The sequence below is a fragment of the Aedes aegypti genome, chromosome 2 (assembly GCF_002204515.2).
Source record: "Aedes aegypti strain LVP_AGWG chromosome 2, AaegL5.0 Primary Assembly, whole genome shotgun sequence".
NCBI lineage: Eukaryota > Metazoa > Arthropoda > Insecta > Diptera > Culicidae > Aedes > Aedes aegypti.
The window spans coordinates 293,714,070-293,731,863 of NC_035108.1; the positions used below are offsets into that span (position 1 = coordinate 293,714,070).

General features: G+C 36.7%; 1 protein-coding gene across 1 annotated transcript in view; it reads left to right on the plus strand.

Annotated features, from left to right (window-relative positions):
- Window positions 1-1,303, plus strand: part of LOC5564510 (cytochrome b5-related protein) — a 51,684-nt gene extending 50,381 nt beyond the window's left edge. Inside the window, exons 4-6 of the mRNA XM_001648802.2 lie at window positions 288-482; window positions 539-760; window positions 821-1,303. Coding sequence (XP_001648852.1) covers window positions 288-482; window positions 539-760; window positions 821-1,112 — 709 coding nt within the window. The 3' untranslated portion in view covers window positions 1,113-1,303. The remainder of the gene's footprint in view (window positions 1-287; window positions 483-538; window positions 761-820) is intronic.
- The last annotated feature ends 16,491 nt before the right edge of the window (window positions 1,304-17,794 follow it).

The following is a 17,794-nucleotide window of genomic DNA, read 5'->3' on the forward strand; positions in this document are numbered from 1 at the left end:
CGGCGAACGGATCCTAGGGCAGCAAAAGTCGTCCGTCCATCAATATGCTACCGTCTATATAGGCTTGCTGCACGACACTTTCACGTTTCTAGTGAAACTTCCACGTTCATTGAAAACGTTATAGTAATTCCATCTCTTGATACACTACCTCTAAACGCCGTTTGTTCCTTTAATGGTATAGTTAAGTCATGTTATTCGAATTTTGACCAAACTTTAATCACATCGTGAAACACAAGGAACCAAGATATGTACATAAATCAATTTTTTAAGTTCGAATTTTATTCCAGGGAATGGCGTGTATCACATGCGATATCTCATCATCACTATCCGAACTCGATCCTTGATTTGGAAGTTTCCTACTTGGAACCGATGCTATGTTGGTTACCGAACCCACAAATCAAGGGGACATTCCAGCGGTTTGGTTCCTGGATCTACGGTCCGGTTGTCTATTCCTTTATCTTCATTGGAGAGTTTGTTAAAAGGTATGCTTTTTCAGTATGAGTATGGACATTGTTAGATCGGTATGTTGCTTTTACAGAGTTATTGAATCTTTCACAACCGGCAAGTGCACCTTCTTTGCGGATGATTTGATTACATTCATTTTGCCAACCTTCATGTACATAAGCGATTCAACCAGTTTGGGTGAGGTTCTGAAGATGTGGATCTTTATCGTAATGGTTGCCAGCTTTGGATTCGGTGTGATCGGATTGAATGCAGCTCATCATCATCCGGAGATATTCCACTCGGGAGATAAAATACCGTAAGTAATTCATTATATTTCAGCCTTATATTTCACAATACTTTTCATCTTGATCAACAGGGACAAAATCGACTTTGGAGTGTACCAGATAGCGGCCGTTATCGACCGAGCTGACGTTAAGGGGTCACAATTTGCGGTGCTGACCAGCTTTGGAGATCACTGTTTGCATCACATGTTCCCGACATTGGACCATGGAATACTGCCGCAATTGTATCCGGTGTTCCATCAAACGTGTGAAGAGTTTGAAACGGAGTATCGGGAATGCTCGTGGTTGCATCACATCGTCGGTCAGCACAGGCAGTTGGCCAGAATCGAAACGAGCGTTTATGATCCTTCGAAGAAACTGAACTAGTCGCAACTTAGGGAAACGTTGTGCCAAAGAAATAACCGTAGTTGATATTTTTAATTTAACAAACAGTAGAGATCCATTATATTATTACAGGGATTATACACTAGGAGGGTGTAGGAACGACTAAAATGTTAATTTGATTTTACCAGTGAAATAATTGTTATTTTTAATAAATGTTTTAATGTTTCCGATTAGGTTGTTGAATTTATTTCTTCTACTGGAATCTAAGTTTGAAAAGAAGCCGTACGTGAGTCGGCTTTAGAACATTTGATCTAATGACATTTGGTCAAATGACGTTTAGTCGAATGACATTTGGTTGAAAGTACATTTGGTCGAAGGGACATTTGGTCAAATGGACATTTGGTCGAATAGCTTGACTGGAAAATCGTTTTGTTTAAAGGATTTGAAAAAGAACTTAACTTGGTGCACAATGAATGAACATTGGGACTTACGTTTGTTTTAGGTAGATGGGTAGTAAACTTTTCATCAGAAGTCAATAACGAATCTTTTTAAATGATAATTATTAATCACGTTTTACAACGAAGTTAGCATATGTACTAGTGTCTATATGTTCATTTTGTAGTAGTTCAAAGGTAATTGTGTAAAATGCCATAAATCTATTATTTTCCTGTTTATCGTATTATTACCCATTTTTTAATTTTCTTACAAATAGTACTCTATTTATTGCTAAATGTTGGAAGCATAATGATCTGTTAAATTTATTATTCTTTCAAAATATCATAATTCTTAATATTTTCGTTACTCAGTTATTGAAATATTAAGCATTGTAAAATTTATTATTCTTTGAAAATTTCATCGGTCTTTATATTAAACTGCTAACACGCTTTCAGTGTGAGTGCACGGAACTTTTAATAAGTATCTAGTATAAGAGCGAACGATTGTGGAAAATTATTTGATATGTGGGATCAGACTTTGTACGGTTGGGCATAGCATGTACTTCCATATGTAGAATATGAGGGGCCAGTTTTGATGGCCAAGCCATTAAGGAAACGCTCCGACGAAGTGCATCAAAAGTTCGGCAAGAAAGATACATTTTGCTTATCAAAGTGATTCGTTTAATGTGACTTCCATCTAAATTACATTCCTTGGGCATGACGCTGTCGATAACTTCGACTGATCATTAATTCATCCGAAATAATCACACAAGAGAAGAGCTTTTATCCCGTGATTGCATGACGGGAGACGAGTCGACAGAGGTGACAAAAGTTTACTTTCTTTTATTTGAAATCAGCTCGTCGCGATTCATCTGATTCGAAGAATAAGCCTGAATGAGAAAAATGACATTAAGTTAAGTCGAAAATGCAAGGATTCAATCGATTTTGTGAGGAAGTCAGAGTGAGCAACTGGAACTCCAAAATATCATTCATCGCATATTGTAGAGTTGATGTTTGTTCAATGAATTTCATCAAAGCAGATTTCTTGAACTCTATCCTGTTGATCTAGAATATGCAATCAGTAATAGCATGGACCATATGTGCACTCTTTTTTTCACTACCCCTATCACTGTGTATTAATATCAAAATAGCACTCTGTACAACAAGCTGAAATATCCCTATTCGACTAAATTTTCTACTGAATGACTTTCCGTCCAAATGTCATATGTTTTGAAAGCAATTAAATTCTTTTCGACCAAATGTTCATTCGACGAAATGTCCATTCGATCAAATGTACTTTCGACCAAATGTCATTCGACCAAACGTCATTCGACCAAATGTCTTTCAACTAAATGTCATAGATTCCGTGAGTCAACGTTAAAAATTCATCAAGCCAATAATCCGTATAATCTTCAAATTCTTCAAAGCATAGATAAATGTCAATAAGTAAATACAGTCAAACCTCCACGAGTCGATATTGAAGGGCCCATCGACTCATGGAAATATAGAGTCATGGAACAGCTTTTCCATGAAAAGCTGTATGAAGGGACCATCATAGTAACCATGATTTTCTGTTTTTAGTATGGTTCCATGAGTCGATGTGGAGTAATTGAACATCGACTCGTGGAGGGTTGACTGTATGATTACAATTTTGGACATATTGCACAAATTGTGCTTTCAAAAATTATTCGACCACTTATGCATAATAGTTCGCTAAATAAAACAGCCCTAACCTTTAGGGTAGATGTACCAGTTATGGACATAATGGTTCCCTATTTCGCCATACATGATAATTTGATTATCTAATAATTTTCAATCATTCCGTGTGTCCAAGTAGTTTGATATCGAATATATGATTTGAAAATATTCAAAATGTGAAAGTTTTCGAGAAAACACTTATGGCCAAATAGGGAACCACTATAGCCATAACTGGTACACTTTTCCTAAATACTATTTTTTTGTTTATCGTGAAGCAAGAAAACTTCTAGAAGTTCACTGTTGTAATTAATTGATATCATTTTTCTAACAGAAGCAAAACAATGTTGGCAGATTGTTAAGTCATCATATTTCATAAGAAATAATTATTTTTTTGTACAACTTACAATGATTTTTCAGATGAAATGCGAAAAATATGACTGCATAAAAAAATGAAAATTATGCATATATTTCGTACATTTCTATTAAACTAGCTGTCACCCGTCAAACTACTGCGGTTTATTATTTGACTACAACGTGTGGTAAATCGACAATTGCCAATTGATCAATTTTCCTCTAAAATTAAACTTGTTTTATCCCCAGACTACCAGGATGTACGTATGACGAAAGCATCTTTTGCGTTATGTGACGCTTAAGTATGCGTGCAAAGTTCCCGTATAAGGTGTGGTGAAAAGGCCTTATACGTACAAAAGTTTCGTCCTATTACACAGCGTAACAAAAATGACCTTTCTGCGTGTTTTTGCAATCGCCCAACCTTCATGGTTTCTAATAGAGAAGAAGTGTTAGACATAACGCTTTGCTCGAATAGAATCAGTCACGAGTTGACGAATTGGCATGTATCAGATGAGGAATCATTATCTGATCATCGCTACATCTTCTTTGAACATTCAAATGTAACTGCGCAGACTTTGCGTTTTAGGAATCCCCGGTCAACAAACTGGGAACTCTATATTGAATTGGTTGCGACCAAATTTCATGGATATTCACCGTCCATTGAAAATTCAAGTGATCTGGATGATGCCGTTGATACTCCAACATCCTACATTGTGGAAGCTTTTGAAGAAGCATGTCCTCTGCGGTCTGTAAAGACTACAAGAGGGACCCCATGGTGGAATTCCGATCTGACTAGACTCAGGAAACAATGTAGAAGGAGTTGGAACAGACGCCGTTCAGCTGGATCTGAGTCGTTCAAGTCAGCTCGCAAGGCTTACAAGAAGGCTCTTCGTTCTGCTGAACGATCCGCCGGAAAAACCTTTGTACAAATGTTTCCAGTTTGAGTGAAGTCAGTCGGTTGAACAAAATTCTTGCAAAATCTAAGGATTTCCAAGTGAACGAAATTCGCTTACCTAATGGTGACTTTACTTCTTCCGATGAAGAAGTTTTAGAATGTTTATTCAACACACACTTCCCCGGATGTGTGGACATAGGATCTACGGATGAACCAAATGTCTTTTCATGTAGTTACGAGTCTCTGGCCTCGGATCGTAGTATCGTAACTACTGAATCGATTCAATGGGCACTTAATAGTTTTGCTCCTTTCAAATCTCCAGGAGCGGATGGGATCTCTCCTGTTCTGCTCCAAAAGGGATTTGAGTTTATCAAACATGTTTTGAAAAAGCTACTTGTAAGCAGTTTTGCTACAGGGTACATTCCCAGATCCTGGCGTGATGTTACTGTAAAGTTTATCCCGAAAGGAACACGTGCGTCGTATGAAGAAGCGAAGAGTTTTAGACCAATCAGTCTGACCTCTTTTCTTCTGAAATGTCTGGAACGCATTATCGATCATCATATCCGTGATGTTTATTTGGCAAACATGCCTCTTCATGTGAATCAACATGCTTACCAATCTGGAAAGTCTACTGTGACTTTTTTACACAAAGTTGTATACGATATCGAAAAAGCATTCGCTCAGAAGCAATCTTGCTTGGGTGTTTTCTTGGATATTGAGGGTGCCTTTGATAACGTGTCTTTCGATGCCATATTGGAAGCCGCACGAAACCATGGGCCTCAAACCCAAGTATATCAAATGGATTTACACAACAGTTGTTCGACCAATATTGGCATATGGATGTCTTGTGTGGTGGCAAAAGGGCGAAGTGAGAACAATCCAATCAAAATTGGGTCATCTCCAAAGGATGTGCTTGATGGCGATGTCTGGTGCGTTCTCTACAACTCCCACAGCAGCGCTCGAGGCCCTTTTCGACGTTGTGCCACTACACATATATCTTAAACAAGAAGCACTTTCTTGCTCTTACCGTTTAGGGGTACTGCATCTACTGGAGAAAAATCCAGTGAATCGTAGATCGACACACACTTCGTTGTTACCACTTTTGGTGAATTGGGACAAAATTGTCCTTGCTCCAAGTGATCTCACAATTGCTTGTCACTTTCCTTACAGGACATTTACCACACAATTCCCTTCACGGGAAGAGTGGACGTCTGGCTATTTGGAAAGAAGTATATCAAACAATATAGTATGTTACACTGATGGCTCCCTTCTTGAAGGTAGAGCTGGTGCAGGAGTATATTCTCGTGAGCTAAGGCTGAATCAGTTTTACTCACTTGGTAGAAACTGCACCGTTTTTCAGGCGGGAATATTTGCCCTTATGTGTGGAGCGCAATCAGCACTTCAACAGCGCGTAATGGGTAAAGTCATATACTTCTGTTCAGATAGTCAGGCTGCTATAAAAGCTCTTGCTTCGGCCAACTCAAGGTCGAAGCTTGTTATCGCATGTCGAACTCAAATTGAGGAACTGAATTCAGTCAACTCTGTAAACCTTGTATGGGTACCTGGCCATTCTTCCATCGTTGGAAATGAATTGGCTGATGAGCTAGCTCGCGATGGAGCATCGCATGACTTCATTGGCCCTGAGCCGGCTATTCCAATTTCGAAGTGCTGGGTGAAGCTTCAGATAAACTCTTGGGCGGCAACTCAGCACAAGCAATAGTTTGTAGTCGTGTCGTCAAACAAAATTGTACATTACTCCAAAGGTGGCGAAGTATTTAACAAGTCTGTCAAAGCAGAATTGCAGTCTCTTGGTCAGAGCGTTGACATGCCACTGCCGACTCAACTATCACATGGCAAATATTCAGCGTGCTGACTCATTTGTGTGTAATAGTTGTGACTCCGATTATGGAACTTCGTATCACCTGATATGTAACTGTCCAGTTTTTGCGCAAATGCGATTCCAATTACTTGGTAAACACTTATTAAGTGAAACTGAATACATGCTCTCATTTCGCTTATGCGATCTTCCCTCTTCAAGGGACCCCACTCCTATTTCCTCCCATCTTTCCCTTCCCTTTCCTCTCCCATCGGGTAGATGATGAAATAGGCTCAAATATGGCGATGGCACAAATCTCCCAACTGGTGGGGAACGTGCCTTTGGAGCCGGCCTTCTGATACCTGATAATAGCCATAACTGGTACACTTTCCCTAAATACTATTTTTTGTTTATCGTGAAGCAAGAAAACTTCTAGAAGTTCACTGTTGTAATTAATTGATATCATATTTCTAACAGAAGCAAAACAATGTTGGCAGATTGTTAAGTCATCATATTTCATAAGAAATAATTATTTTTTTGTACAACTTACAATGGTTTTTCAGATGAAATGCGAAAAATATGACTGCATAAAAAAATGAAAATTATGCGTATATTTCGTACATTTCTATTAAACTAGCTGTCACCCGTCAAACTACTGCGGTTTATTATTTGACTACAACGGGTGGTAAATCGACAATTGCCAATTTATCAATTTTCCTCTAAAATTAAACTTGTTTTATCCCCAGACTACCAGGATGTACGTATAACGAAAGCATCTTTTGCGTTATGCGACGCTTAAGTATGCGTGCAAAGTTCCCGTATAAGGTGTGGTGGAAAGGCCTTATACGTACAAAAGTTTCGTCCTATTACACAGCGTAACAACAATGACCTTTTTTGCGTGTCTCAAGAATCAAATTATGTGTCTCTAGTTGAGTTGGGGTTGCTGTATCTGATGCCGTTCTCAGAAATGTTCCAGCACGTCACAATTTTTAGCTACAGGTCACCAAAGTTGTATGAAACACTGGTTTTATTAATGTTCACATGAAATTTAAAGTACAATTTATCAAACTTTTTAATAAAACTTTTTAATCCAAATTTAATCGCGCAATTTCAATCAAATTATGTCTGAAATGAAAGTTCTAGTTCTATTTTGCATGTTTGGTGGATTAGATACCAAACATGCAAAATGGAACTAGAAGTTTCATTTCAGACATAATTTGATTGAAATTGCGCGATTAAATTTCGATTAAACCGATATTTTCAACATGCTTGCAGTCTCCATGCAAAATTATTTGTTTCTTCTATATGGCAAAATACATCAATTCTCTAAACCATAAAAAAAAAACTTTTCTGCATCGAAAGTATTGCAAACTTTGATGATAAGTATTGTTATACACATAAAGTTTTAATGCTGCGGCAAATTAAGCCAATATATTACCTTACAAGCTGGCAAACTTGCATGCAAGTTGGCTGAAATAGTCATTTTTTGCATTTTCAATAGACAATATCTCAAAAACTAGACGTGCTATAATATTTCTGAAAACGGCAATGGATTCAGCAACCCTTAATTAGGTGAATAGCGGTATTTTGCTGGAGACAAAAACGTGTTCCGCAGTGTTATGGAGGACCTATGTGTTGAAAATTGAATCGTATTTTAGTGTCAAAACCTAAATATTCTTGTATTTTGCAATGTGAAGTATTGAATCTATCATTTATCTGTAGTATAGTGAAGTAAAAAAGTTATTTTTGAAATCAATCTTACATTCTTTAAATCTAAATCCGATGCTTTTCCTTTGTCCTATATTTGCGGTATACCATGAAAACATATAGGCATTACATTCAATGCCATACATTCCAGCATTGAAATTATGTTCCTCCCAACCTTAGTAAGGACTTTGGGTCCTTTTCAACCCTTTTCAAAATTCAACAAAATGTAACTTATAATTGGAATAACTTAGCATCTTGAAATTCTTCTATAATAAAAGTTAACAATTATGACTTAGGGTCGTGTTGGACCCGAAAATTCAAACAGCTTGCAAAAATCAGTGATCAGTGATCGAAATTACATGAAATAAAAGAGAGGAGCTGGCTGGTAGCGATATCAGTCAGTAGCCTGCGGTGTGGAGCGAATAGCCTTGTGTTTTGTAGTCGTTTTCATTTCAACACTACATACTAATAAAAAATAGTCTTTATTTTGATGACTTCATTTCAATGCCAGTCAAAAATATGTAACCTCAATGAGTTCTCAATGTCCTTAATGCGGAAAAAGTTTTCAAATTTTTAAATTGCTTTCACTGAGAGCTGTTAAATGTCGAAACTTCGGAAACATTGAAGTGCTTATAGCGTTTTTCTAAGACAATATATGGCCAACTGCAAGTAGTTCAGATATGATCACCAGAGAAAAACATTTTCCAATGACTTTTTCCGCGGGGATGGAAGATATTCGCATTATTCAATTGTCAGAGTCACGTGATGTTCATGACATTTAACATCACTGTCGCTTATGGCAAAAATTGTTTTTAATTTGATTTCTTAGGAACAGGTTTCTGCTTTCAGTTTTGATATTTTAACTGTTAAAATGATCAAAATGAAAAGAAGCTGAGTAATCAAAATCTGCGGCATCACGGTATCAACATTAGTTTCCAATATAACTAATGTTTATTATGGTATCATTTCACGTACTTAAAATGTTGTTTATATTAGATGCAGAGGGATAACGACCTATTTTTTTCACTACGGAATTTGACAGTTTGAGCTGTGCCTCCTTATCGGGAGCATAATTTATACCCCAGAATTAAATTGCACTTACACACGTATATTTTTCGAATGTTTACCTTCTCATACGAGAGAAAACAGTACAAAATGCATGCAGCGCAACAAAATTTGATAGAGCTGTTTGATGGTAATGAGCTGCAGAAAATCAAATGTTTCTTCGGATAATTAAACCATAGATAACAGACAAAAAAAAGGAAGTGTGAACTAATTTCTTCAGAATGGAACGCAAGTAATGCGTTGAATTTGTGTGCCGTGGTTCATTTCCCCACATTCGCACCAGCTATTTTGTTGATGTGCGCATTCGTATGGGTGAGCTCCGCTATCGTTTTATAAGAGGCAACAGAAAAAGATCCTCTTAGCAATCCCTTGATTAGATGCCCAGATATTGTCAGCCTCTTTTTCAAAACTTTGTGAAGCTTTCCTTCAAAATGTAAACAATTGATCAATATTCTATATTTGCCTTGTTATGAATATTAATAGTAGCTTTAACATGACTAAAAAATACTTGGTTGAAATTCATTAATCAAACAGTGAGAACAACAAGATTTCTGAAAAAGGGACTAACAAAATCGGGTTAGTACTGTATTCCAAAATTATATGATGAATAATTCTGTACTTCATTGAACATTGATCCAAAGCGGCGGGACGACCGTACTCAAGCGTCTGAAATTGTTATCCCGTATTTGTTCCTGTCATACTAACGGAAGATACCAAAGACACTTATTCGAAGAAATGCCCATGTCCAATGGAACATGAACATTGTTCATCCATTTTTTCAAGGTTTCCAATGAGAATGACAGAATAAATTACTGTCAAGCGACAATTCACCGTGCATTAAAAAAATATATGCATTTCAACAAATTATATTTTTTTACAAATCATTATAAGCGAACTAGAATACCACTACGAAGCGTGCAATTATACCATAATTCAGGGAAAATAAAAAATCAGTGATGCATAACAAAAAATTACTGAAAATTATACTTGTTTTTAATTATGAATCGTGGTTTACGGCCAACCAGCCGAGTGGAAGTTTAACAACTACCGAAAAGCTAAACATTACATATAATTTGCAATTGGATTAGATGGACAAATTGATGTGAAGATTTGCGAAAAAGTTACACGTCTTCTTAGTGAGAATCGAACTCACGACTCCCTGATCTCTAGTTAGGGCGCGTTACCCCTACGCCATGAGAGAACTCATGAACGCAGAAGTTAACCTGAATTCGATTTCAGCTCAATAATCACGTGGTCCTTTTCGCAAAGTGCACCTCTTTCGGAAGAATTAGATGCCCATCCAAACACAACGCTTTCTATATATATCCAATGCCTAACCCTAAAGCCCCAAACACAATGTGAACGGCAGCACGGTACAACGGCAAGACGGCAAGCCCATATTGATCTACATCATACTTGTCAAGTCCAGGTTGAATCTGATTTAGTCGACATTGATCAAAACATTGACATGTCATTCAAATCAGTGTTGCCGTTTTGCCGTTCTTGCCGTAATGCCGTTGCATTGTGTTTCACCCTTAAGGGGGGTCTGTAGCCTTGAGGTTACGCTTTCGCTTCATAAGCGGAAGGTCATGGGTTCGATTCCCAGCCCCTCCACAAAAAAAAAACCCGTCCAGCCACCAGAAGACGCCTCACGGAGGACCGTGCTTTGGGGAGCACATCCATCCTCCGTCAGTATCAGATGGTGACTGAGACAAACTGACCCTCTTCGCAGGCAGCTAGCCTCACTAACAGTGTTGCCACATTTTTCCTAATCTCATCTGTGTTTTCGACCGAAAAAATCTTTTTTATCTTAGGTCAATCTCCAAAAATCTGGGAAAAAATCTGTGTTGTGTGAATTTGCAAAATTTATATTTTTAGATAAAAAAGAACCTTTGCAAATGTATTATGGTTATATTTGGCATGTCAGCACACTCAAACAAAGTGTTGGAGTTCGGTAAATAAAATTACCGAATTCGAACTGTAAAATGATAAATTACAGATGTTTTGGTAATCGAGCAGTTTTTGACAGCAATACTACCGATTTTCGGTGAATTTTCGTCTGTGAATCGCCAGTATCACCGGCAACGGTAAAATATTTCACTGATGTTTCGGTAATCTATCGATCAGTTCACCGAAATCGGTGAATCTGCAAGTTGACAACAAATTGCTGTCATGTGTTTTTTTTTCTAGTTTTGCGGTGTATCCTTTGGAAGTTGCATTTATTGTGTGACAAACATTTTACAATGAAGGTAAGCATGGTAATTTGTGAACGTTAGATAACGTAATAATCATAATTAATTGCAGGGTCTGCCATAAACTATCAGCTATCAATAAACTGACACTTATATTGAGCTATTCGGTAATCCAATCCGCATGGTTATTAAATTAATTAACTCATTACGCGTGGTAAAGATGGACAAATTATGGGTGAAATTATGAAAAAAATCCACGTGCTCGGCTGGGATTTGAACCCAGGACTCTTGTATGCTAGACGAGCGCTTTACCAACTAAGCTACCGAGCCACTTGGTGACCCAATAACTGAGTTGGTTACAAGTTTAGAATTCAAATCCCTACAGACCACGCGGACTCCTTTCATAACCAATATCCATCCATCTCATGTTCCTACACACGCGGAGCGAGCGAGTGCGATTTGTTTAGTGTTGAAACTGTTTGCCTATCGTACCTACATCGCTTCCACAACAACTGTATTGTGGAAGAGTACTCTTCCACAATACAGTTGTTGTGGAAGCGATGTAGGTACGATAGGCAAACAGTTTCCACACTAAACAAATCGCACTCGCTCGCTCCGCGTGTGTAGGAACATGAGATGGATGGATATTGGTTATGAAAGGAGTCCGCGTGGTCTGTAGGGATTTGAATTCTAAACTTGTAACCAACTCAGTTATTGGGTCACCAAGTGGCTCGGTAGCTTAGTTGGTAAAGCGCTCGTCTAGCATACAAGAGTCCTGGGTTCAAATCCCAGCCGAGCACGTGGATTTTTTTCATAATTTCACCCATAATTTGTCCATCTTTACCACGCGTAATGAGTTAATTAATTTATCAGCTATCAATTTTTCCGGCTCGTATAGGTGGTAACACGGCAAGCATTCTTTTCATACGGTACTTTCAACATCGATGGCCTTCATCTTCAGACGTGCTTGATTTTGGACGTGAAATAATACAACTGAAATGCAAATAAACCTTGTGCAATTGCACGGTACAATAAAAATGATTATGTGATAGTGTACTCACGTGTAGTTTTGCCTATTTTGTTGGTGTTACTAATGGTAATGCAGGTTACCAAGAAAAAAAACCCCGGGGGCAGGACTACGTTTCTTAGGTAACAGATTACCGAATAATCGGTAATTTTGTCAGCTACGCTCAAAAAATCAAATTACCGAAATTTCGGTAATCTATTCGTTTACCGAATCGATTACCGAACGTTCAGCTGTTGAGATTTCGGTAAATAAATTACCGACTTAGGTGATTTGATCTAAGTGTGAGCAATTATTAATTTGGAGAAATTCTACTAAAAGTAAATTAAAAATGCATAATTGTTTCAAGAACATTAAAATACTTGTTTTTGAAGAAAACCTGAACAGAGTAATGGAATTTCTGCTTTATATCTTCGGAAACTGTGTCCTTATATCGTGAACTATCCTAAAATCTTTTTTATCTCAAAAATCTGTGATCTGTGATCACAGATATCTGTAGGCAAGAACAGGAAAAAATCTGTGTAATTACAGATAAATCTGTGTATGTGGCATCACTGCTCACTAACAGCAGAGCTCTCTCCTACCTGCTCGGTGTGAGAGTAAAAAGAGTAGGAGAGAGTGTAGATGTAAATATATATAAGTTAAAAATGTAGTGGCCACGAGTACGGAGTGCTTTACAAAAAAAAAAGCCTAGCCATTGTTTTTTAGGTATAGGAATAGCACACTACACTAGCCAGCAACTGCGCTGGCTGAGGTTTCTATTGTGTGGGCTTCCAATGGGCCCTAACTAGAGATCAGGGAGTCGTGAGTTCGATTCTCACTGAGAAGACGTGTAACTTTTTCGCAAATCTTCACATCAATTTGTCCATCTAATCCAATTGCAAATTATATGTAATGTTTAGCTTTTCGGTAACTGAAAATTATGTTTACAAATATCATGTTAAGGTCGCCTCGTACCATTCTATATCACCATTAACCGTGCGTATAGTTTTCGACATGATTTAATTTTGTACCTTGAAAAAACGTTGTTGGTGGAGAAAATATGTTGCTAGTAGTATGCGCACTCACTTTTAAGGGTATTCAAATCTTATATTAAAATAAAAATCAAAGAAAGTTCAAAAAATAACTAGGGTCGATGTACCAATAGCCGCATAGCTAAGAACAAAAATTCGTATAAAATCGAAAAATAACGCTAGCGTCATTATTTTTACATCATCTGAAAGCTTTTTATCTTGGTTTTGTGGGAAAAATATGAAAACTACGAAAACTCAAATGGTTGTATTTATTATCACGTGTGCCACTATAGGAATACATGTGCCTATAGTAGCACTATTTCTTATTTCTGTTCCTATAGTAGCTCTAGCATCACGGCGTTGGCAAAATACTCATCAAAACCGTATTTTAACAAAACTTTTATATTTTTCCTACAAAGTGTGGATCAAAAGCTTTCGTTTGGTGTAAAAAAAGTTCTTAGTTCATCAATTATTTCGTAAGATAAAAAATAGTTTCTCTCAGTAGTGCTACTATAGGAACAATAGGTTTACTATAGGCGCAAGGGAGCTCAAATTTCATGCAAAACTAATTATTTCGATCATTTTTTGAACAAAATCAATCTGTGTATCAATGGTACTTAGATAAATAGCTCCTGACCTTCATGTAAAAAAATGTGTTGAATAGATTTATAGCAAAACGGCCGTAAAAAGCCACTAGTGCGACTATAGGGGACTGTCCAGTAAGGGAACACCGACCCTAAATCACTAATTTTTCATCAAAATCGTTATAGGAGGTTTGACTGTTTTGTTCAAACCATTTCATATTTGCTCAAAAACTAAATATAAAGTAGTTAAATCGCGATATAATAATAAATTCAATATTACCCAATAATTTCAAATATTGAAAAGGGTCCATTCACCTTGCATTTGTGTTTCGACTGAATCGCAAGGAAAAAAAAATCTGATTTGCATAAAACCGCATGGCTCACCTCATACGATGAAATACATCTTACTAGAAGTATCTGCAGCGAAAACTTGTTGAAATAATAAAAAATGTGATATTCCAACGTTGAAATGAAAAATGTTAATTTTTGGCGTTTCTACTAAGAGTATTGAAAAATCGCATTATTAAACGGAATTCACATGATTTTGACTGCATACACTAGGTTTTTCAAAATGTGTTGTGACAAGAACTACCTCATTTCATCAGTTTTATCTTATTTTGCTGCCAAAAGAATAATTTTCGAATATTGTATAAATATTTTGTAGGAATTTGCATATGTGCACGGTGAATGGAGGCGGCACGGTGACTGGTGACTTAACGGTACTATAGCAAACCCTGAAAAATATTTTCACTGGCTTATGGAAATATTCTTCAAAGATCAAAGAAACACTAAATTTATTACGAGATCCCCTGGTGGAATATCTACAAATTTTATTAGAGAAATTCTTGCAAACTTTCTTTATAAACCTCTGAACATGCTCAAGAAATAGTTCCTTAAAAGACTCTGGAGAAATAATTCAAGGATTATATAGAAAAATCTTTTCAAGCATTCGTGGAGCATTTAGTGAAAAAAATTGTAAGGATATATTAAAAGAATTTTCAGAATGAAATTTTGGAAAATAAGTGCATGAAGCTCTGCAGGAATTCGTGTAAGAATATTCAACAAAATTCCGACTGAACCACTGAAGTAATTCAAGCATAATCTAGAAAAATTCTTGCACGAAACTTATGAAGAAAACATCTCAAGATTACTGTGTAAGAACTTCTGGAGAATAGGATCCTAAAGCCCTGTCCCAATTCTAGTGCCAAACGCTCATGTTTAGGCTAAAAACAAATGTTTGCTCAATTTTTAAATGTTTTTCGTTTGTTTAAGTCCAAAAAAAATTTGTTATATTTTTTTAGATTTTGTCACACCTCTTGGCTTAAACTCAAATTTTCGGTGTATTTTGTTTTCCGTGTCCATTCCGAAATGTCAGATAGGAACAACCCCAGTGTTAAAACTACAGCCCCTGTGATGTTTTTATCGACTAAGCGAACGTCAAATATGATCTAAAATTTCAAGGTTCATTTATGGACCTAATTTTTAAATTAAAATTTAAATATGATATAGCCGTTATTTGAGCTTGGAAAATTGCTAAAGAAGTTGCAGTAACATGCTATTCCGTGTTATTGAATAAAAACAAGTTTTCATTAAACATTTAAGGACCCTATTCATCGGAGAAATCCCAGAAGAAACTCCAGGAATAATAAAGAAACATCTATATAAATAAAAATTGAATGCTGTTTGTACGTCACGAAATGGCTTACGGACGGGTCAACGGATTTGGATGATTCTTTCTCCGTTTTATTCGTTAAGGGATCCGACGTGTTTGTGTGTATAAAAATTGGGATACAGGTATGTTCCGTTTTTATCAACACGATCGGCAATTTTCAGTTGATAAAAACGGAACCGTGACAAAAACGGAATAATTTTCTTAGACAAAATATTTCACAAATTTGAAAATAAAATTGCAGTTTTCATCATTTAAACGCGCAGTATTGATGTTTAAGAGCTGTAAGGAGCATTAAGATTGTTCATTGTTATAGGTTTTTAATGAAAATTGATTGCAGACTCCTATCAATCAATATGATTTTGTAATGAATCATCAATAGTTTTAGTTTTCTTGGTTAGAATTTAAATACATGTAATATATAATTTTTAAACGATAATCACATAAATCACTGTTCATCCTCATCCTTCTGCTTCTTCTTCTTCTTCTTTTTGGAATTATATCCCAATTGAGAAATAGCCTTCTTCTCTGGCCATACCCGATTGGCGATTAAATATGGAATTATGTTGCAAAATTTTGGCAAACTGAAATGAATATTTACGTTTTCCTGTACTTTGAATTGCCAAAATGTTATCAGTAAAATGATTATGACTATCAGCTTCGACAGGGAAGCACTAATTGCCAATCTAGAGCAGCGTCACCATCGCATTTAGCTTTTCGTTAGAACACAAAACCTGGCAATAAACTAATTTAAAGCTCTAGTTTTTTTAAGTAAAAATAATATTTAATACCTGGGGGTGCAGATTCGAACTGTTAGGTCTTTCAAATTGAGCACGATATTTTCCTGAATGCACACTTGCATGCATCACACAAAGCTTCTTCAGTTCAATTCAGGCACTACACTCAATTAATGGATTTAATCAGAAAGTTTCTGGCCATATGCCAGTAAGAAACATATTAAAAAAAGGTGTAATGGACTTATACTGCCGTGAATCGCAAGTCAGTCTCATCTGCATTTTCGTCAAAATTGAGTTGAGTTCAGTTTTCAGCATCTCTGCCAATGCTCTTTCAGCTGAACTAATGAAATAATATGATTTGTTCGGAAAAAATAGGGAAAAAAAACAGCAAGTCAAATTGTCTCATAATCAAAAGTAACCGCATATCAGTCCCACTACAGACTTTTGCACCGTGGAACTCATAACTGTAACTTATTTTGATCATCTTTATGTTTTTCTCGGAAAGATATCGTAGTAAAAAGCAAGTTGTGAAAGTTTCATTAAGATTGTAACATGTTCCAATCCTCTGGAATTTTACATACAAATAGGAAAACGAGTTTGAAAATTTCACAGCCCATTTTCTCAATGCCTACTTTTTATAGATGGGACTGACTTGCGATTCACGGCAGTATACATAATTTGAACTAAGTACCACTTTTTTAACAGCTGGCGAACTTTGTGTTAAATAAATTGTATAACATTTTTAAGCGTGACGAAATCATGACCGTACATTTCTAGGCATTTTGGAATCATTTTTACGAATATTTTAGCTTGACAGCAGCCTAGCTGCTTGTTGATTTCCAGTTCGCATCCCTTAGTTAAATACTGCTAGTCCCGTCAAACTTCGTTTTGCATCAAGTAGGCTGCTGAAAAATGGCATGCAATCTTCCATACAAAACGACAGATTAGTTTTCAGTTGTTTTTCCAGTTAATCCAGAGAATTTTCCAAATCGTTTCCTTCACTCAAACACGTCGGAACACTTGACCAATGCGACAGTGAAACAATCATGTAAGTCTATTAGTCCGTTCCTAACCCCTTTCGCGATATACAAGAACCACAGACAAACAGACGTAACAGCTAGAACAATTATCAATTCAAAACATAGTCACGTGACCATTTACGCCCAATAAGGCAATCCATGAGACAGCTGCGATCAGCTGGTTTTTTGTTTACCACGAGATTTTGACGTTTCGCGGTCGGAGTGACCGTTCGATTACAAAGGAAAATGTTAAGCTCTGATATCACTCTCAAGTTTTGTTTACCCTTCCGTTTCGGTTGCATGCACACTTTTAGCTGTCAGTCCTATCTCAGAAAATCCTCATGGATAGCCTTATGCTAAAAATACTTCATTTGGCCAACCGCGAACTAAGTGGTGGTAGTGGGCAAACGTCAATCTCGAACAAAAGTGATACGAGCGCCACTAGTGGCTCGTCGGCCAACTTCCAAATATTAGAATTGGGCACTGTTTTGCTGTGCGATGAAAATAATTAGAGTGTTAT